General features: G+C 45.2%; 1 protein-coding gene across 3 annotated transcripts in view; it reads left to right on the top strand.

The window, feature by feature from the left end:
* Positions 1 to 23,054, top strand: part of LOC138250390 (uncharacterized) — a 64,310-nt gene that overhangs the window by 20,589 nt on the left and 20,667 nt on the right. For all 3 annotated transcript variants that reach the window (XR_011194946.1, XM_069205211.1, XM_069205210.1), the window contains exon 2: positions 4,256 to 4,726. Coding sequence is in view for 2 of the 3 variants with exons in the window: in XM_069205211.1 (XP_069061312.1) it covers positions 4,256 to 4,726 (471 nt within the window). In the remaining variant the exon portion in view is untranslated. The remainder of the gene's footprint in view (positions 1 to 4,255; positions 4,727 to 23,054) is intronic.

Raw genomic sequence — 23,054 nt, 5'->3', positions numbered from 1 at the left:
GAGACAATCAAGAAACAGGACATGTATCATTTTGTGTTCAGGTTTGTTGAAGGATTGAGACCAGAGATTAGCCAGATGATTAAGAATCATTTGATCTGTTGGCAAGCCAAACCGATTGATGAGGTGTTACAGTATGCAAAATGCTGAAGTGACGAGATTGAAATGAAGCAGAAAAAGTTGAAGGAGAAAGCAATGGTGATGCAGATCAAGGCTGCACAGACAGGAATGCAGGGACATTTTCAGCCGCAGTTGCAAGGAAATGGCATGTTTCAGAGTCAAGGCAGAGGTAGAGGTTGAGTTGGAATAATGCTTCCGGTTGTCAATAGAAATGTGGATTTGAATTCAGTAGTGATGCAGGATGAGCAGCAAAGAAGAAGAGTGTTACCTTGTCATAATTGGGGGGCAATTGGACATTGGAAATGACAGTGTCCGTTGTAAAATCAAGGTGGCGTCGTGCAACAGATAAATGGTGTCAATTCTTATCAGAGCATGAAAGGACCTAGAGTGACAGGTCAAAATCAGAATTTACAGAATAATGTAAATACTATGCAGGGTTTTCAACCTTTGCAGCTGATGCAGCAGATGCAAAATGTACACCCACAGGTACAACAAGTACAAATGCCACAGGTACAACAATTGCAGCCGCAAGTGCAGATGCAGATGGTGCCTGCACAACAAATTCACATGCCAAGACAAATTCAAATGACCTAGGGTCCTATGGATCAAAAACAGGTGATGCTTTTACAGGTGGTCACGAATCAGAAATCAAACAAAAGTGAGAAAAAAAACAGTTAGTCAATTTCCTTTACATATTGAGGATGAAATAAACAATGAATGGCTGTTGGAAAATTCAGATGAGGAGGAGTATGTGATGGCAGCATTATTAGAAGTGGATCAGAAAGGTCCTTATGTAAAGGGTAAAGTACATGGTCATGAAGTTTGTTTTCTGGTTGATCCAGGAGCTACACACTCAACAGTAAAATCTGTAGAGGTTCCAGATTTACCTTTTTCAAAGAGGACAGTTCAGATTGTAGGAGTTGCAAACAAGCATTTGACTAACTCTCTTACAGAACCAGTTATTGTTAAAATTAGTAATTTTGAAGGTTTGCACAGATTTGTTGGTTGCGATTTCAGTCCAGTGTCACGTCTGGGAAGAGATCTGTTGTGTAAAATAAATTGTTCAATCACCTGTTCAATTGAGGGAATTGAGATTGAGCCAAACAGTGATGAGGAAGATTCAGTGTTTACTGCTGACAATGAACAAGTGTCCAGAGAGTTTCCTCTGATTAATTTCGATGAACCAGAAAGTGAGGAGAATAATTCAGTTGATTTGATTAATTTTCAGTTTTTGAAATGAAAGATCTTCCAGTCGATTTGCAGGAAAGGGTTAAGTCGAAAGTTTGGGATCTTTCAGGGAAAGACATTGGCTTGATCAAGGGATTTGAAGGAGTCAAAGTGGCAGTGAAAGAGAATGTGGTATTTCCGCAGACTGCACAGTACCCGATGACAAATGAAACAATCGAAGGAATAAGACCTTTGATAGAGCAGTATTCGGAACAAGGAGTTCTGAAAGAAGTAATGAGTAGTACGTGTAATTCACCAATAATGGGTTTGAAAAAGCCAAGTGGGAAGATTCGTCTTGTCCAGGATTTGAGAAAAATAAATGATATTGTGGTTAAATGTTGTCCAGTTGTGCCAAATCCAGCCTGTATTATGTTCCAGATTCCATGTGATGCTGAATGGTTTACTGTGGTAGATTTATGCCAAGCATTTTTCTCTGTGCCTCTTCACGAGGACAGTAGATATCTCTTTTGTTTTAACTTCCTGACCAGAGTCTATTGTTGGTGTAGAATTCCTCAGGGTTTTTCAGAATTACCATAAATCTTCAATCAAATTTTGAAAAAAAAAAAACCTGGAGTCATTGGTAATGCCTTATCAATCGACACCAGTGCATTACATAGATGATCTATTGATTGAATCAAAGACAAAAGAAGGATGCAAGGAGGATACAATTGCATTGTTGAATTTTCTGGGAGACAATGGTCACAAGGTGTCCACTACGAAATTGCAGTATTGTCAAAAAGAGGTGAAATACTTGGGTCAATTGATTGAGAAAGGGTCCAGGAGAATCTCAAGGGAAAGAGTAGCGACCATTGTGCAAATGAAAATACCAAGTACTCAGAAAGAAATGAGGAAGTTTCTGAGAATGGTAAGATATTGTCGTCAATGGATTCCAAATTTTTCAGCTATTTTGAGACCTTTGCAAAAGCTGACACATAAGGATGTTTCAGATCCTATAATGATGGATGAAGACTGTACGAAATCATTTACTGAGTTGAAAGAGAGTTTATGGCAAGCTTTAGGTATGCCTCATTACACAAAAAGTTTTCTGTTGTTTCGTCATGAATGGGATGGATGTTTCTTATCTGTTTTGACAAAGATACATGGTGGTGTCAATCGACCAGTAGCATATTTTTCAGCTACTTTGGATCCAGTCACAGCAGCCTTACCAGGATGTTTGCGAGCAGTTGCAGCAGTAGAGCAGACTATAACCCAGAGCAAGAATATTGTGATGGGTTTTCCTCTGACAGTAATGGTACCTCATTCAATAGAGATTCTGTTGACGCAGTACTTGACCAATGCAAGACTGACACGTTATGAAACAGTGATTCTGGGAGCACCCAATGTAACAATTAAGAGATGTACAGTGCTTAACCCAGCAACTTTATTACCAGTTGAAAGAATTGATCCAGATAAAATGGATGATACTGAACATAATTGTTTGGAGGTTACAGAATTATGCACAAAACCGAGGGCAGAGATTAGAGACACCTGCCTAGAAGATAATGATCAAATTATCTTTGTTGATGGTTCATGCTTGAGAGATAACGTAGGTACACTGAGAGCAGGATATGCGGTATGTACGGTTACTGGCATACTAGAAGCTTCATGGCTTCGATGAGTGTTTTCTGCTCAGATAGCAGAATTGGTGGCTCTTACTAGAGCATGCCAAATTTCAGATCAGATGAAAGTAACGATCTTCACAGATAGCCAATATTGTTTCGGCATTGTGCATGATTTTGGACAAATTTGGTCACAGAGAGGTTTTCTAACTTCCTCTAGCTCACCTGTAAGAAATGGTGAGAGAATACATGAATTGTTACAAGCTGTTCAGAAACCTGAGAAAATTGCTATGGTTAAAGGCAGTGCACATCAAAGAGGACAGGATTATGTGACTTTGGGAAATGCTGATGCAGATCAGGTTGCAAAATTCTGTGCCTTTAATGGTATCTCTTTCAATGGAAAGTGGGAACTGATGCCTGAAAATGATGAAGTGTATACACATTTTATAATGCAAACTGTTGAGACTTTGGAAGAGTTGAAAACTTTACAAAACAATGTTCCAGAAGAAGAGCACAGAGATTGGGTGAAACAAAATTGTATACAAAGGGAAGATGACATTTGGGTGACAGTGGAAGGAAAGGTAGTTCTGCCAAACAGTTTGCTGACTCAGATGGCCAGATACTATCATGTTCAAGCACATGTAGGGAGAGATGCAATGATTAGGAGTTTTAAACAGTTTTGGTTCAATCCAAAATTTAGACAGGCTGCTGAAGTAGTTTGTCATAGATGCATTGTCTGCCAGCAGATGAATGTTGGTAAAGGAACAGTGGTCAACATGGGACACATAGGTATGGTAGGAGTCCATTCAGCAGGATGCAAATGGATATTATTGAGATGCCCATGTGTGCTGGTTTGAAATATGTGCTGGTGATTGTGTGTATTTTTAGTCACTGGTTTGAAGCTTATCCTACAAGGAGAAATGATAGCCTTACAGTAGCTAAGTTACTTCTCCGGTTTCCTGGTCTCTTTAGAATCAGATACAGGTAGTCACTTCAACAATGAGGTTATAAAGTTAATATTTTCAGCTTCAAACATTCAGCAGAAGCTACATTGTAGTTACCGCCCAGAAGTTTCAGGACTTGTAGAGCAGATGAATGGAACTCTAAAGTCACGACTGGCAAAGGTGTGTGCATCAACGAAATTGAATTGGCTAGATGTTTTGACTTTGGTTTTAATGTCAATGAGAAGTACTCCTGACAAGAAGACTGGCTTGTCTCCTCACGAGATCCTGATGGGGAGAGCAGTGAGATTGCCAGCAATACCTGCAAATGCACTTGTAAATATTACAGATGACATGGTATTAGATTATTGCAAAGGCTTGTCTGATGTGGTCCGGTCTTTTTCTTATCAGGTGGAAGCTACAACAGTTCAACTATCTCAAGGTCAAGGTCACAACTTGAGGGCTGGTGATTGGGTCATCATACGAAAGCACGTGAGGAAGTCATGTTTGGAGCCACGGTGGAAGGGGCCCTATCGGATTATCCTCGTAACAACAACAGATGTGAAGTGTGCAGGTTTGCCGAACTGGGTGCATGCCAGCCATACAAGGAAGGTGAATAATCCAACAGAACAAGAAGATGAGCTGTTGAGATTACCAACAACTAACAGCATTCCAGGTCAAGAACAAGAAAGAGAGGAACTGGAGAAAATGCCTGAGAATGTTAGAAATGGACCTACCCCTATGACAGATGAAAAAGAGAGAAGCGTGGAGGAAAGTGAATCCTCTACAAGTAGAGTAGTTGGAAAAACAGATGGGAAGAAGGAAAAACATAAAGGGAGGCTCAATGAAAGTGAAAGAAAAAGAAGAAGACAACAAGAACAGGTGAGTGGGGGGGGTTAGACCTGCCTGAAAGCACATCGCGCTATGAATGAACGAGGCCCCATGCCCAATTTGGGGCCTCATAGGTTGCATAACAGGCTGAGGGCGCGGCATGTCTCCATGCCGCGCGCAGCGGCCAGAGCCTAATGTTTGGCTCGCGCCACTGCACGACAGTGTAGGTATTGGTTTGGCGGTAGTAAGTGTATTACTATGCTTATTGTTATTTGTATGTGTGATTGTTTATGAGATGAAGAGAAAGCGCTTTCTTCTAATGTTTTCTGTTGCTTATTGTGTGAGTATGTTGATGTATTTTCTATTGCTTATTGCGTGAGTATGTTGAAGTGATGGACGCGAAAGATTCTTATGTCTGCGCAGATTCCGACTTCGGTGGAAGAAGGAACTACTTATCATAGTCTTCCTGTAACTTATGCTATAAGTTGCAGTGTTTTACAAATGTGTTTCTATAACCAAGAGTATATCCAATATTTATTTTCCAATTATGATGTTGTATTTTTGTTTGTGCCTGTCATTGTTTATTTGAATAAAATAGCCAAGGATAACAACAGTCATTATGAGAGATTCCTGTGAGCATACATTAATCTTTGGTACTGCTTTTGCACATAGGAATAATTTAACCTGTTTACTAACACCTGTAGAAAAGAAATCTTTAGATAACACAGAAGACAGGAGAAGAGAAATAAAGGCTAAGATAAATAAGGGAATGATTAGTCGTAGACCTGGGCTTGATTATGCTTATACTGACATTACTAAACATGGAAAATTAACACTGGATGCTGAGCATGTGGGAAAGCTTTGTATGTATAGGCCACAGAGTAGTAGTGGTAGAGTGTTTGTGGGCACGAGTGAATAGAGACATGTGTTTATGTTTATGAGTAAATGGGATTTTATGATGAATGGACAGGACCCACCACAGTGGCTGGTGTTTACTATATTTGTGGAAGAAATGCTTATAACCGTCTTCCTAAAGGAAGGTATGGCACATGTTATTTGGGGATAGTCTTTCTGAAAATGTACCAACTGGAAGACTTGGATAAATTTCCTAAATTGACAAGAATTCAAACGAGACACAAGCGAGAATCAATTTCTAACATTGTGGGAGACATTTTTGGAGCTGTAATTCCCTCAGTGGGAGTAGTTCTGAATTCAATAAAGATATAGAAGTTATCTCCAATAGTGGAAAACATGTTGACGAGTAATTCTGGAACTATCATACTCCTAGATACTGAGTTAGCTGCTACAAGAGCCATGGCTCTTCAGAACTGCCTTGCTTTAGACATTCTTTTGGCAAAAGAGGGAGGAGTTAGCAAATTACTTGGTTTGAGTCATTGTTGCACACATATACTGGATAACTCTAAAGAAGTTAGAGGTTTGATTAATAATGTAACAAATAACAAAGAAGATTCAAAAGAACTAACTGAAACTACAATCTGGGAGAAAGCTGGCAAGGGAATTGCAACTGTGGGAAATTGGTTTGGCAATTTGTGAAAAGGGATTATATTAAAAATAGTCAAATGGTTTTCAATAATTGTGTTTTGTTTAATTGGAATTTGGGGATCATATACATTATTCAAATGGATGAAAAGGAAAAGGTTTGAAAAGAATAAGAAGAGGTTTGATGTTCAAATGGATACATTTTATGGGAAAAATACAAGGAAAAAGAAAATTCATGAAAAGGTGAAGGAAACAATATTTTAAATTTAAAAAGAAAATAAATACATTTATTTGGGAACTGTGTGATGACATATGACATAATTAGTCATCAGAGGAGGGATTGTGAGAGCAGAGATTTTACTGATGAAATGTAGAATTAATAATGTATTGATCTTGATGAACTAATGTGTGATTTTTCTAATGAATGCAAAACGGGTGACTTTTCTAAATGGCCACCATAATCCATTTTGTTTTCTACTTAGGCTAACTTTAGCTAAATAATGCAGATGTTTTCAATGTTCAATGCTTACTCGGAAAGAGTGTGTTTAATAGTTTATAGACGTGTAAACAGCTACCCTGGTGGAATTTTGTGTTATGCCTTACAAGGTCAGATTTATTGGGTCATTGCCCGAGTTTGACTGTTCTGTTGTTCAGAAAATGTCACTAACGTGTGGTTTCTTCCTCGAGGATGGAAGTAGATGCAACATTGTTAGACATTTCTTCCTAAACCTGAGATTTTGACGAGATGGTACAATGTAGCCACAGATGAGACGGAAGAGAAAAATAAATTGTTATAAATTGTGTTTAGCTAACGATTTCGTCAATGAAGCCATGGAAAATTAAATCTTAGTGTACTATGAATGTGTAACTTTTAGTTATCTAACAGTACTTTTATTGGCTGAATGTGCAACACCCCATGTCCTGACCAATCATGAGATTTGTGCAAATTAATATAACGTTCTGTCACTTATTCTTTGGGTGAGACTTGAAAGATTTTAGGAGACTTTAATTTAGATTAATGAGGGAGTTTTGCAGTCATGTAGACTTGAGAGATTTTCAGATGGTTCCTACTGATGGTGTCCCCTTGCTGAAGTGATTCCTGTTGTTATTCATAGATCTTATGGGTAATGTATGAATTGCGAATTGTTATATGTCTCTTTTGTTTTCCAGGGACCAGCTGCAACTCTTGAATTAATTGATTCATAATAATATTATTTTTGTTATAACCTGAGTTAATATATTTTTCTAAATTTGTGTTTTTAAAACTTTTACATGAAGCCCAACATGTTAATGCTAATTAGTGGTTGGTAAGGGAGTTTGTCTTTACATGCTCATCATTCATATTGACGTTCTTTGATCTATTGCTCCAATGTATGTTATTTCACTGGCGCAGATTTTGGTGCTATTAAGTTGTGTTATAACTCTCAAGTTGATTTGTTTACTTGCTTTGATTAAACTCAGATTTATAAGGTGTTACAACCAACCATTGATGGTTCTTTATATGTATCAGTTGTGTTTTAGAATTATTTTCGGGACTTTAGCATTGTTAATATAGGGAAATAAATTTACAAACCTTCTTAATAAACTGGTGTGGACATAGCAGCGTAATCAGATTGCCAGTTTTAGTCAATTGATGTTTATTGTGGTGATTGTGACATGTGCTATTAACATCCTCTTTAATTAATGTTTTGTCGGTCCATCAGCCTAAGGTGCGAGTTCCACTATTTTGGTCTGAGATATTAGCTAGGATTTCTCGGTGCTGCAGCACTTTCAGAGGTGAGATCAATTGAAATTCTGTTTTAGTTGAGTTGAGTTTTAAAAGGTGGTTGGACATTCAGTTGTGAATCTTTAACAGTGTATTTGAAAGCAGGGTAACGTCCTCCAGGGATGAGATTTTCAAGTATATTTGGGTACCGTCAGCATAGAGGTGGAAGAGAGTCCCAGAATTACAGAGAATCACACACAGAAGTCCTAGGTAGAGGTTGAAGACATTTGGGGAAAGGGTTAAACCCTTGGGGGGGTACCTTGGTGAACGCTGACTGGTCTCTAGAACGAGGTGCCCATTTTCACAATTTGGGAACTGTTGGATAGGTAAGAGGAGAACCAGTTGAGGACAGTACCTCCACAGCCCATGCGCAGTTCAAGAAGACGAAGGAGGCCATGATGGTTGACAGTGTCAAATGCAGCGGTGTATTGCTTTCACTTAAAATAAGAGAACACGATCCCAAAAGAATGCAGCACTCTAAGTCTGAATAATTAATTTATTAAGGCACTTCCCAAATATCACATAAAAGTCATACATACATATGAAAATAAGTATGTAACTCAAGTGCAGCAGAACGTGTACATGCAAATGTAAAAGCATATATCAAGTGGTCGAGACTTAGAAAGCAATGTGCAATGCATCAACAAAGCATGTATACATTAGCTAAATAAAGAAGATTTAAAATACTTCACCAATTGAGTTGAATTAATCATCCTCGCCAGCGTGCCTGAGGCAGCCCTCAAATCTGTCAGGAAGACGACCCAATCGGGATCATAAAACAGATTCTGGGCAGCTCGTCCACTCCACAGGCGAGCTCCTACCTAAGCACCAAGTCTCCCCTTAAAACACCTCAAGAAGAAGTTTCTGGAAACCTCTTCCCTCTATTATGAAATTAAACGCTGGCTGTACTTCACCTGTGTTGAAAACACCCATTGAAGCTGGCCAGGCTCCCAATGTTTGTTCTGAGACAGATTTGTTCATTCTTCTGGTAAAAACAGTCTCAGCCTTATGAGGTTCTTTCACATCTGCATCCCACATAATATGTTCCAGCTGTCGAGACAGGCCACTCACCTGAAAAGCAGGATGTCTGCAGGGGCGATGGTATGCCCCCGACCTCCTGGAACACCTCTCGGCACTTGCTGGTGGACACAGAAACCCCGGCAGGCGTCCCAAAAGGAAAGGGGGAGTGGAAGAGAAAGAGGCAAAACACAGCCACGTCTTGCCGGTCCAGCCAGGCACCCTGTATCTTTGGGGGAGCAGGTTGTTGTTGACAGAGTGATAGTAGAGTTAGTGCACTCAACTTCCTTGAAACTGGATCTCTCTTTCTGAGATGGGCACGGGAGCAGTAGAAGAACACTGGGATGCTCCAGCACTTTTCTTGGATAATAATTACTGTTAGCACAATTACTAACACTGCATTACCAAAAACCCAAACTGAGTACCATAACAAATAAGTACTGCAACACTAGGGCTGGCTTCACAGAGATTCACTGTTGCACACTACAATTAGAACTGTGGTTGCACTTATCATGCACAAGAAAGACAAAAAAGGGCATTAATTATATCACGTATAACTTTCCTGCATGCATAGGGTTAAACTAAAAGGAACAAAAACAATCCAAGAAATACAAATGTCCACTCTGGGTTTAAACAGTTAGGGTGGCACAGTTTGGTTTGGTTTCACTGTGTGTGTGAAAAACCCTTCAAAAGCAAATTCCTCAAACCTGAAACACAGGCATGAATGACACAATTTAAATCCAAGAGTGATGCTATTAGAGAAAGAAAAGTCACGTAAATGCTCTTTTAAAATTGCACTATCACTTTTTGTAGTACTTGAGCTCAAGCAGATTTCCTGAAGCACATTTAGGCAAGTAACTACAATAATAATGTAGAATGTTCAGAAATGCATTTGTCTCTTCAAGATAAGCATTCTGCCAAAATACGAGGTCTGAAATACACCAGCTGTTCTAGGAAAGCGCAGCGCTCAAAGAACAAACTCCCTGGAGAATACTAGTCATTTAGCTGCAGTCTTTTCCGGAGTGCTGGAGGAATGCCTGGTGTCAGCTGGTACAGGAACGAAGAAAAGAATAGCCTCAAAAGTCCTGAATACGAGGATGACAGCAGAGGCTGGACTGCCAAATCAGATGCTGAGATCAGGAAACAAAACAAAGCCAAGCAGGGAGGCATGCTTCACTCTGCTAAGGCAATTGAGTTTCCACATGTGGATGAGTCACCACACCCAATTAGAAGCACATGTCTACACCACACCCAATTAGAAGCACATGTCTACACCTTCTCACATTAGCAAACAAGCATTGGTAAAAATAGCATTGATAAAACCAATTGTGTAACACAGCACATTGGCCCTCATTCTGACCTTGGCGGGCGGCGGAGGCCGCCCGCCAAAGTCCCGCCGTCAGGTTACCGTTCCGCGGTCGAAAGACCGCGGCGGTAATTCTGACTTTCCCGCTGGGCTGGCGGGCGGTCGCCTTCAGACCGCCAGCCAGCCCAGCGGGAAAGAGGCTTCCACGATGAAGCCGGCTCGGAATCGAGCCGGCGGAGTGGAAGCTGTGCGACGGGTGCAGTTGCACCCGTCGCGTATTTCACTGTCTGCGCAGCAGACAGTGAAATACATGTAGGGGCCCTCTTACGGGGGCCCCTGCAATGCCCATGCCAGTGGCATGGGCACTGCAGGGGCCCCCAGGGGCCCCGCAACCCCCCCTACCGCCATCCGGATCTCGGCGGTCCGACCGCCGGGATCTGGATGGCGGTAGGGGGGGTCGGAATCCCCGCGGCGGTGCAGCAAGCTGCGCCGCCGCGGAGGATTCAATGGGGCCGCGGTACACTGGCGGGACCCCGCCAGTGGTGCCGGTCCGACCGCGGCTTTACCGCCGCGGTCGGAATCCCCATTGGAGCACCGCCGGCCTGTCGGCGGTGCTCCCGCGGTCCTCCGCCCTGGCGGTCAAAGACCGCCAGGGTCAGAATGACCACCATTATGTTTACTTAGAAACATGAAGGTTTAACCAAGAACAGAGATATGATTTAACCCTAATCCCTGGGGATGCTGACAGATAACGAATGAGGTGCCTTGGGGATCCCTGACACCAGCACTGTCCGACTCTTTGCTGGTGAAGAAAAAAAACAAGGTTTGTAAGGAAAAATACCTGCTCTTCAGTGAAATTGCAGCAGGGCACAACATGGAGTCACTCGCACACAATGCAGTTGATGGTCAAATGATGGCCAAATCTAAATAGCATCACACTCCACCCTTTGACCATTCTCTCTCAAAACATACTGGTTTGAAATCAATCTTTTTAAGTTGAAACATGGATATTAGATTTAGCACACACTATACACAGCAACACAGCATTATAATAATACAGATTGCCATGATTATCCCACCTAGAATAGAACAAAGGTGACCGACCAAAATCAGGCATCCATCTGAATAAAAAGTCCCACCACCCTTTGTCTACATCCTGTTTCACTCCCTTTACCAGTTCAGGTAATGCTCCAATGTGAGACTGGATGGATGTAGAATGGTCTGACAAGTTAAAACAACACATTCCTTTAAATTCTGAGCATCCATGATCATGTTTTAAAAGCAAATATTCAATTGCAGCTCTATTTTGTAAATCAGTTTTTCTGGTTCCTCGCATAGCTAGTAATAGTTCTGCCAAAGCAACAGATGTGTGAATAATATTCTTGACCATTAAACATGTTAGTTTATCAATAACTTGTGTGTTATAGACAGTGAATTCTTAGAGTCCTGCCATAGAATGACCTAAGATTACATATTCTGCTCTAGATAATAACTGAGCTCCAGAGACACAGTTTTCAATTAGTTGAACCTTTTCCCTTGTGTTTCTAATATTTAATGTTGAGTGCATTGTAAATATCATAAGTCCTAGCTTTCTGAAAGTACACGGCCCTCCTGTTATATTTGCTGGGAAATAGGTGTAAGTGACATTACCACAAGAAAATAACCATTCAATAGGTAACTTAACATGCTTGATATGACTAGCAGCAGACACTAAGGCCCTCATTACAACTTTGGTGGTCTTTTTAAAAGACTGCCGGAGCAGCGGGCGCCAACTTACTGTCAGTGATGGCGGTATGTTTGGCATCCTATTATAGCATTTCCGCTAGGCCAGCGAATGGAAACAGCCCATAATTTGGGCAGTGGAATGCGCGATGGGGCTGTGCATGGGGGGCCCTCCAGTGCCCATGCCAAGTGCACGGGCCCCACGAGTCTCCATACCGCCAGCCTTTCCATGGTGGTGTTTACCGACATGGACAGGCTGGCGGATGGGGACTCGTAATCCCCAGGGCATCGCTGCCCTGGCGGATTACAACCGCCGGGACCGCCGGGCTGCAGGCTGGCAGTATCGGCAGTATTACCATCGCGGATCCGCCACGGTCATAATGTGGAGGTAAGTACTGCCAGCCTGTTGGCTGTACTACCCCCACATTATCGCCACCCACCGGGGTCATAATGGCCCCCTAAATGTTTTCAGAACATATTATTATTTACATTTGTACACATTCGGTAATTTCTTTTCTGACACAGTTTGTTGTTTCCATGAGATCTCTTGAGGGGGAACTGTTGCCGCTTCTAGGCACATTTGGCCGTATTTTCCAATGTTTTTGGCATCACAAGTTAAATTATAACATATGTCACCTGCGGTGACATTGCAGGTAATCAAGTGAGTTAGATTGTTCCACTTATCATCAGTGGTTTCTTGGCAAAATCAGCAACACTCATTCAAAGATAGATGAGTTCATACATCACTTTCCTCCACCGTACCATCTGGATTAGGCATGTTAAATATATGCAGTAAAACACTTGCAGGAGTTGGAATGGCAATTAAGCAGATGGAAACGACATCAGTGGTGCTTTTCAGATTCGTCATGCAAAAGTCCAGCCTGTTAAGCACAATCTGTGCTAGGTATATCCATACGTTTTTAGACTGATGCAGCAGAGGTGTCAATCGGCACTGTCAGTCGATCACTTCAGGGTTGGGGTCCCTCGGTCCTTTCCGACCCCACTTGGAACCACCTGAACACACTCCACATTGTACAGTTAGCACAAAGGCACCTCATTGTATGATCTGGAAAAGAGACAAGTGTGATTGTTCGTGCAAGTAACATTTATCAGCTGGTTCATTTGCCCACTTTTCTTGTCCGGGTTTCATGACTAACAGAATATTGTCTTTTCTTTTTGCAATGATTTTTGCTGGTTCAGGGGGACGATTTGGGGATTCTACCCACACCTTGGCACCGGGGTTCCTGTCAGTGAAGCCAAAGCCTCCCTTCCCTCACACAGTAAAAAGGGCCGGGGCAGTCCCCTTTTTGACTGTTCTTCCACTCATTGGAATAATCACAATTTGAGCAATTCTGTCTCTAGCTTGTATTATCAAATCAGCATCTCCACTGTTCAATAGTATCACCTTGATTTCTCCTTGATAATCTGCATCGATCACTCTCCCCAAGACCTGAATACCCTTGAGTGGCAGCTCAGATCGAGGAGCAATCAATCTGAAATGCTCCAGGGGAATTTGTATCCCAACTCCTTTTTCAATGAGTACCATATCTCTTGGTTTCAGTCTGAAAATGTTCAAAGCATGCAAATCAAGACCTGCATTCTCTGATGTTGCTCAGAACAGAGCTAAACGTAATAGTATTGGTTGCCACATGGGGTTGTATTCGCAACACTGGGTTAACATTTGTATCAAATGAGTCTCTGCATTTGTCAAAGGTCTATTGTTCAGTATTTGTAATGCTTCATTTAAATGATCTCTCCAGTTTTTCAAAGATCCATTGGACAATTTCCTCAACTGAGACTTCAACAATCCACTCATTCTCTCAATCAGTCCTGCAGCTTGTGGGTAATATGGAACATGATAAATCCACTCTATATTGTGCTGTGAACAGTAGTCTTGCACCAACCTACCTTTGAAATGGGATCTGTTAACACTTTGGATCTGGAGTGGAACTCCATAATACAACATCAACAAATCTAGTGTTTTAATGGTATTGGACTAGGTATCATGTTTACATCAAAACATTATCAAATAGCCAGATTAAGTATCTACCAATGTACATGCATACTGACATACTCAACTGAATGGCATTGGTCCAATATAATAAATCTGCTATATCTGCCCTGACAACTTTCCTCTCCCTAGTTGACCCCTGACTGTCTGTGGAACAGCTCTCGGTTGCATGTGCTGACAGATAGGACATTGGATTATTACAGTGTTGATCAAGTCTAAGGGAATGTGCATCCCTCTAATCTCTGCCCACCTGTTAGTGGCCTTCTCTCCCAGGTGTCCATATTTTTGGTGAGCCCATTTATCCATCCCCACCAAGTCAAAATCTTGTGTCTTCACTTCTGCCTCTGAGATTTTGGCTTTTTGGTCTGCAAGGAAATTAAACCACCATTCTAGTGAGTCAGTGGGCATCTACAAAATACACAGTGACTGTACTTTTCTGTAACATTTCTCAAATCTCCTGCCATAATTCCTTGCCCCAGACCTCCCTAGAATGTATTTGCCAGTTATGTGCGTGCCACATGGAAAGCCAGGTAGCTAGCCCATTGGCAGTAGACCAAGAATCAGTATAAATGTGACATTTACCAGGTAATTAAATGTTTTAAGGATTGATATACTGCATGTATGTCTGCATATTAACAGTTTTTTCCTTCTCCAGTATTGGAAAGCAGCTTTTTTGTTACTAAATTATATGACACCGCCTTCCATTGTCTCTTGGCCCCCTTGGCTAAACATCTGTGAACCATACATGCTTCCTGTCCTCAACGGACAAGGACTCAAATGGCGCGCCCCACTTCACTGGTGACTCTCTTACCTCTGGCACCTTCTGCAACACCTCCTCATCTTCCATGGGGGCTTGTGCCACCTGTTCATGCATGGCCATGGTTCCCACTCATCCCGCTCGGGCCCTGTTCTGTATGTACCATTTCCACGTAATGACACTTGCTTCTTGTGCATAACCTGTTCGGTGAGTTTTGGGTGAACTCATCACCCATTGCGTTATTGGAATCTCGGGCCTCAGAATCACATTGGCCCTAATTCTAACCTTGGCGGACGGCGGAGGCCGTCCGCCAAGGTACCGCCGTCAGAACACCGCACCGCGGTCGAAAGACCGCTGCGGTGATTCTGACATTTGCCCTGGGCTGGCGGGCGGCCGCCAAAAGGCCGCCCGCCAGCCCAGGGCAAATCAACCTTCCCACTAGGATGCCGGCTCAGAATTGAGCCGGCGGAGTGGGAAGGTGCGACGGGTGCAGTTGCACCCGTCGCGTATTTCAGTGTCTGCTAGGCAGACACTGAAATACTTTGTGGGGCCCCCAGGGGCCCCGCGGCACCCCCTACCACCATCCTGTTCCTGGCGGGCGAACCGCCAGGAACAGGATGGCGGTAGGGGGTGTCAGAATCCCCCATGGCGGCGCAGCAAGCTGCGCCGCCATGGGGGATTCTAAGGGCAGCGGTAAACCGGCAGGAGACCGCCGGTTTACCCTTTCTGGCCGCGGCTGAACCGCCGCGGTCAGAATGCCCTGCGGGGCACCGCCGGCCTGTCGGCGGTGCTCCCGCCGACCCTGGCCCCGGCGGTCTTGTACCGCCGGGGTCAGAATCACCCCCATTGTGCCCTATTGTCATCTGTTCAGTATGTACCAGATCCCTATAACACACCAGTAACTGTTTTTCAAATGGAATGTACCGCTCTCCAGTGTTTGGCAACTTTTTGGTCCAGAAACCTAGGGGCACTCTCTTTCTTCCCTGTTTTTGCCACATACTCCAGTTTGCCTATTGCCACTGAACTGTCACATGTAACTCAATGTCTCCTTCCTGTACTGGTCACAAGTCTAAAGCATGTTGAATCGCCTCCTTTGCCAATTTAAACGCACGCTGCTGCTGCTCTCCCCATTCAAACTCATGTTTCTTCCAAGTCACTTTGTACAAAGGGGCCAAAATCTGGCTCAAATGAGGGATATGCTGCCTCCGAAAAAGAAACAATCCAATGGACTACTGGGTTTCCTGCTTTTTACGGGATGTAGCAAATTCCAGTATCTTTTTTCTGCTGCAACATCTCCCTATTTCCCTGATTCCATTGAATTCCTAGGACCTTCACACTTTGGGAGGGTCCTTGTACCTTTTCAGGATTTATCGCCCACCCCTTGCTTTGCAAATGTTCCATAATCCTGTCCAACTGAGTCTGCACCTGTTCTTGGGTTTCTCCCTGCACCATCATGTCATCAATATGAGAAAGCTGCATCCCCGGAAGGACAGGTACTGCATCCAGGTGTTCTGCCCCAGCTGGTGATAGATGGTGAGGCTATGCACATAGCCCATGGGAAGTTGTAAAAATTTGAATTGTCTCTCGGCCCACGAAAATGAGAATTGCTCTTGATTCTTAGGGGCTAACGGTATGTTAATGAAAGCATTGGCAATATCAATTGTCACATACCAAGTCCCTTTATGTCTCTGTATCTTTTTGATCAAAGTGATGATGTCTGGGACGGCAGCAGCCAAAGCGGGTGTATGTTTATTCAATTGGTGGTAATCAATTGTCATTCTCCAGCTACCATCAGGTTTGTGCATGGGACACACAGGATTATTCCACACAGCGATGACGGGGGCCACCACTCCCGTTTCTACCAAATCCCATATGGTCTTACTCATCTCCTCATCCACCTCCCGGGATCTGATACTGCATCAAACGAACCACCTTGGTGGCGGGGTGAACCTTCATTGGTGGTATTTTTAAATGACCCACCCACACTCCTGCCACTGAGATGTATCTCTTCGATACGGATTGATTGCACCCATCTTCCAAATATAGAGTCATTCCCTTCAGAATATCAATTTCGAGAATATATTCAAGGTGCACTATCAAGACAGTGTATTCTCGTTTTGGCGTTGTCTGTATTTTCATGTGGACCTTGGTTTGCACAGCAAGGGTTTCTTTTCCACCTAACCCTGTAATGGTGTAATGCTGTCCTTTGAACTTTTTTTGGATTTCCATATATCAAAGAGGCCTTCGCTCCATTATCTACCAATGCCCGGACCTTCTGGACAATCCTGTTTTTCCAGTAAATTTCTAAGTCAACATGAGGTCTATTATCCTTGCGCACCCGTCCCTGTACCGGAGGTTGGCCTATTTCCTAATCTGATTTTAACCTGTTGACCTTCGCAAAGGTTAGATCCAGATAAATACTTTGATACATACAGGGTGACTGCTCTTCCCCGCTATTCTCCTAAATTAACAAATCAGTGTCCATAACATCCTTCTCATTTATCCTTGAGGGTCTACTTTTCTCTCCCTCTCAGTCTTCCTCCTTAACCTCTGAATTGCCATGACTCATCCGCTTATTATCTTACTTTTTTACTTTCCTGCTCCCCTCTTTCCTGTCCTGCCCTCGCTTTTGATACATTTCCAACAGACGTTTGGTATCTATTCCATCTATCTGTTCTTTCTTCACAACATCCTTCAATAATGCCATGAACATATCTCACCTAGATACCCTATTGTTATCTGTATGGCCTTCAGACCGGGAGGCTCTTTCAGGTTTTATTCACTCATCCAGCTCTCCCAACTCACGGACTGCCTCTGGTACATCTTTCAATGTGTGTCCTGTCCGGTTAATTAACAGAGTCATTATCACCTGTTTGTAAGCTAAGGGTGCTAAATAAATTATTTTGTTTTGCACTGATACGATCAGTGGTGCCTCCAACAGATTGTGAGCTTCGCCCAGGAGAACAGCAGTTTTCATACCTTCTTCCTTGAGTCTTTGCATAGCATCTCTCATTGTGTACCAGGGCTTATTATTTGGTGTCGAGTCTGACTCTGTATGGTATTTTTGATTACATCCCATAACCACTAATTGTAACAAATTAATTGATCTTTCATCCTCATGACCCTTAAATTCCTCCTTTATAGTGGGGTCAGTGATAAGTATACAAAACTTCAGTGCATCTCCCACATCCAACATCACTCCAGAGGCTCCAGTATCAAACAATCGTACCATCCATGTAAGCAACACTTCCCCAGGTCTTTGGCAAAACCTAACCATTTTATAGTTAATTTATTGCTGGGAGTAATCTTCCAAAGAGTGCATCACTGCCTCCCCCTGCGGACCACCTTGTATCTTTCGCCTTAATATGGGCTGTGCACGGACCACTTCTGTTTCTCCTGGCTCAACCTGACCACTATTTTGACAACACTTTTCCCCAGAGTCTGAAAACTCAGAGGAATTCCAAATCTTACCATCCCATTCCTCAGGATTCCAGTCTAACCCTGCCTTTGCAATGGATAAATGAACCTTTCTTTTATTAGCTCTGACCCATCTCTTCTTGTATTTATACCGCGCCACACGCACTGCGGCTTGCTCAGCCACAATCTGGTAAGTGTCAAGTTTATCTTGTAAAAATTTATTCTGACATGATAACATTATGGAAGTATTTTTGGCTTCCAATAACTGCTTTTCCATCTGCTCACATTCCTGTTCTAACTGAACACATTTCTCATCCATTTTACGATACGCACATAAAGGGATCCAGCCTCTCCATCCTAACGTGCTAAGTTCTTTTCTTTTTTCAAATAGCACTTTTTGTAAACAAGCTAAAACATTTGCTGTCTCTGCATCTGTAAAAAAAACGCATTCCAGTTTTCACTCAAGCCAACACAGTGAGACCACTTCTGGGCAAGCATACTCTAAGTGGCTGTTTCCCACCCCGGTATTTCATTTGGTATGTAGGAAACTGCCTTTGATTTTTTGGCAAACATTTTTTATACTTTAATCTTTTACTTGGAATCCTGCAATTGATGCCAAAATGTACTGCTTTCACTTATACTAAGAGGACACAATGCCAAAAGAATGCAGCACTCTTAGGGGGTCATTACAACCCTGGCGGACGGTGTTAAAGCGGCGGTAATACCGCAAACAGGCCGGCGGGCAAAAAAAGGGAATTATGACCGTGGCGGAAACCGCCAACATAGACAGCCACTTCAACACTCCAACCGCCACGGCGGTACAGACAAGCAGCGCGGCGGTCACTGCCAACAGACAGGTGGAAGACAATGTACCGCCCACAGTATCACAACCCGCCAATCCGCCACCTTTTCTGGGGCGGATTCACCGTGGATAAAAACACGGCGGAAACAGCTTTTGCAATGGGAAAACGCTCACCTTAACACACTCCACGAGGAAGGAGGCCACCATGGAGCCCAAACTACAAATACTCCCTGCGCTTGTCTTCCTGTTCCTCTACGAACACCAGCAACGTAGGCGCCGAAGACAATGGTGAGTACTGCACCTACGACATAGGGGAGGCAAAAGTCAGGGGGACACACAAGCAACACCCCCACCCCCAACCCGACCCTCACCCACTACAACACACACCAATGCATTTCCAAACAGCACAGTAACAACCCACAACCCCCCCGGAAGAATGCAAAGACAAAAGAAAATCAGTTCAAACATTGTAATGTATCAAAATACAGTAACCAAATATATACAGATATATAGAAACATTAGAAAATCATACATCACGATTAGTACTGCAGGTATGCACATATCAATGTCCGTGGACCACTGGGCCCAAAATTCATGGGCGAGGCCCACACTAGATACCTGTCCACAAACGGAGAGAACACTGCAGGGGCATCAGATAGAAATACAACAGGCACCTCAGGGGGAAGGGAAGGGGGGGCACCTCAGCCGGATTACAGCACCACGCCAGATCCACGACGGGGCTCCATGCCCATTGATGTATCCTGGGGAGTGAAAAGCCACAGTCTCTCAAGTCTCTCCAGTGGGTGGTTTGCCCACTGCTTTATCCTGGGGAGTGCAACGCCACAGTCTCTCAAGTCTCTACAGTGGGTGGTTTGCCCACTGTACCATCCTGGGGAGTGCAAAGCCACAGTCTCTCAAGTCTCTCCAGTGGGTGGTTTGCCCACTGCTTTATCCTGGGGAGTGCAAAGCCACAGTCTCTCAAGTCTCTCCAGTGGGTGGTTTGCCCACTGTACCATCCTGGGGAGTGCAAAGCCACAGTCTCTCAAGTCTCTCCAGTGGGTGGTTTGCCCACTGTACCATCCTGGGGAGTGCAAAGCCACAGTCTCTCAAGTCTCTCCAGTGGGTGGTTTGCCCACTGCTTTATCCTGGGGAGTGCAAAGCCACAGTCTCTCAAGTCTCTCCAGTGGGTGGTTTGCCCACTGTACCATCCTGGGGAGTGCAAAGCCACAGTCTCTCAGGTCTCTCCAGTGGGTGGGTTGCCCACTGCTTTATCCTGGGGAGTGCACAGCCACAGTCTCTCAAGTCTCTCCAGTGGGTGGTTTGCCCACTGCTTTATCCTGGGGAGTGCAAAGCCACAGTCTCTCAAGTCTCTCCAGTGGGTGGTTTGCCCACTGTACCATCCTGGGGAGTGCAAAGCCACAGTCTCTCAAGTCTCTACAGTGGGTGGTTCGCCCACTGTACCATCCTGGGGAGTGCAAAGCCACAGTCTCTCAAGTGGACGCAGGTCTCCACTGGTTCTGGAGGGGGACTGGTGCCCAGAGTGCTTCATCCTGTGAAGGACAGACAGAGTGGATGCAGGTCTCCACTGGTTCTGGAGGGGGACTGGTGCCCAGAGTGATTCATCTTGTGAAGGACAGACAGAGTGGATGCAGGTCTCCACTGGTTCTGGAGGGGGAATGGTGCCCAGAGTGCATCACGCTCCCCGTGACGGTCCCAGTTCCATCACTGTCCCAGCTGCACATGGGCTAACGATGCTTGATTTGGCCTGTTCAGCGGTCTTCACCATGGCGGTCTTTGCCCTGTTCAGCGGTGCTTGCCTTTGCTGTCTCTGATCTGTTCAGCGGTGCTTTGCCATGGCGGTCTTTGCCCTGTTCAGCGGTGCTTTGCCATGGCGGTCTTTGCCCTGTTCAGCAGTGCTTGCCTTTACTGTCTCTGACCTGTTCAGCGGTGCTTTGCCCTGTTCAGCGGTCTTCACCATGGCGGTCTTTGCCCTGTTCAGCGGTGCTTTGCCATGGCGGTCTTTGCCCTGTTCAGCGGTGCTTGCCTTTGCTGTCTCTGACATGTTCAGCGGTGCTTTGCCCTGTTCAGCGGTCTTCACCATGGCGGTCTTTGCCCTGTTCAGCGGTGCTTTGCCATGGCGGTCTTTGCCCTGTTCAGCGGTGCTTGCCTTTGCTGTCTCTGACCTGTGCAGCGGTGTGTGGCATGACGGTCCCTCAGTGCCCAGCAGGGCTGTGGCTGCCGGGGCCCTCCAGGTCACTGACGCTGGCGGTGGTCTCCGGACCAGTGACGATACTGCTGCCCTCCAGGGCACTGACTCTGGCGGTGGTCTCCGGACCAGTGACGATACTGCTGCCCTCCAGGTCACTGACTCTGGCGGTGGTCTCCTAACCAGTGACGATACTGCTGCCCTCTAGGGCAATGACTCTGGCGGTGGTCTCCTGACCAGTGACGATACTGCTGCCCTCCAGGGCACTGACTCTGGCGGTGGTCTCCAGACCAGTGACGACAGTGCTGGCGGTGGCGTCCCGGCCGGCGGGGAGGATGGCGGCCTTCTCTGCCGTGCTGCTCTTACCAGACTTTGGAGACTTCTTCTGCCCCTTCACCACCTTGGGAGGAGTCACAGCTGACTCGGCACTCCCCTGGGACCCTTGTGAGCTGTTTTGCCAGCAGGAGTCTTCACCCTCTCCCATCGGCCACTTTCCAACTTAAGGTGCTTTACACCTTAAGGGGGTGGACTGGCAGTGCTTTGGCTCCGTGTCACACTGGCTGCCCTGGTGGCCGGTGCACTCCACACACCTTTAACACGCACCACTGGTACCAGACTTTTTTTGGCTGAGGTGCTACTACGGGACCTATGAATTGGAGGGGTGGGGGTGGTGGGAAAGAGGTCAACGTTGCTGAGGAAGAGTTTCTGACGGACATTGGGATGGGTAGCTGGAGGGGGTCTGGGAGTGGAGGAAGAGGAGGTGGTTGTAGGAGGTGTAACTTTAGGTGATTTGAGTGCAGGTGCAGGTACTGGAGGCTGTCGTGAGGTGGATGGATGTTGGGTGTGTGGGTGCCCGTGTTTGTGTACTTTGGGAGGGAGCGTCACAGACACACTGGGAGTGGACACAGGGGACATGTAAATGGTAGTGGGGGTGGTGAGTGCAGGTGAGCGGGGTGTGGTGCTGGGTGTTCTGGTGCGAGTCCTAGTGCCTGTAGATTTAGTGCATGCAGGTGAGAGTGTAGACGACACTGGGAGGGAGGAGGGAGACGACGAGGAGGGGGACACAGTGGAGGCAGTGGATGTTGCTGTGTCTGTATGTGGGTGATGCTTGTGTGAGTGCCTGTGGGATGTGTGGTGCTTATGTTTGCCTGGGCTACTTTTGTGTGTTGAGGTGTGTGCATGCTTGTCTGATGGTGGGCTTGGGATAGGCTGGGGTACAGGGGATTGGGTCTGGGTGGAGGAAGTTGGAGGGGGAGGCTAGACACAGGGACGATGGCTGCCATCAGTGCTGAGGCCAGAGATTGCAGGGTTCGATAATGGGCAGCCTGACCAGAATGAATGCTCTCCAGGAATGCATTTGTGTGTTGCAACTCCCTTTCTACACCATGGATGGCATTCACAATGGTAGACTGCCCAACAGTGAGTGACCTGAGGAGGTCAATGGCCTCCTCACTGAGGGCAGCAGGGGTGACAGGGGCAGGGGCTGAGGTGCCTGGGGCGAAGGTGATGCCCACCCTCCTGGGTGAGCGGGCACGGAGTGAAGGCTGAGGGGCTTCTGGGAGGGCGGTGCTGGTAGGGGGGGTGGCGGCTGTACCTGTAGAAGTGGGGGGCACAGATGGTGCCGCCACCACAAGGGAGCTCCCATCGGCGGACGAGTCCGTGTCGCTGTTTGATGATCCGGTGACCGACGTGAAGCTCCCCTCGCCCTCCGTCCCACTGGTGTATTCAGAGTCTGTGGTGTGGTCCTCCTTGGCCATGGGGGATGCAGCTCCCTCGTGCTCCGGTGCCACTGTACCTCCGCCTGATGATGCTGATGCACAAAAGGACAGGGAGAGCACAAAAAGGGGGGGGGGGAACAGAAGAAAGACAGGTTGAG

Source organism: Pleurodeles waltl, chromosome 8 (assembly GCF_031143425.1).
Source record: "Pleurodeles waltl isolate 20211129_DDA chromosome 8, aPleWal1.hap1.20221129, whole genome shotgun sequence".
NCBI classification, from domain to species: Eukaryota; Metazoa; Chordata; class Amphibia; order Caudata; family Salamandridae; genus Pleurodeles; species Pleurodeles waltl.
The sequence above is the reverse complement of the archived record's forward strand: the minus strand, read 5'-3'. Positions and strand labels throughout refer to the sequence as shown.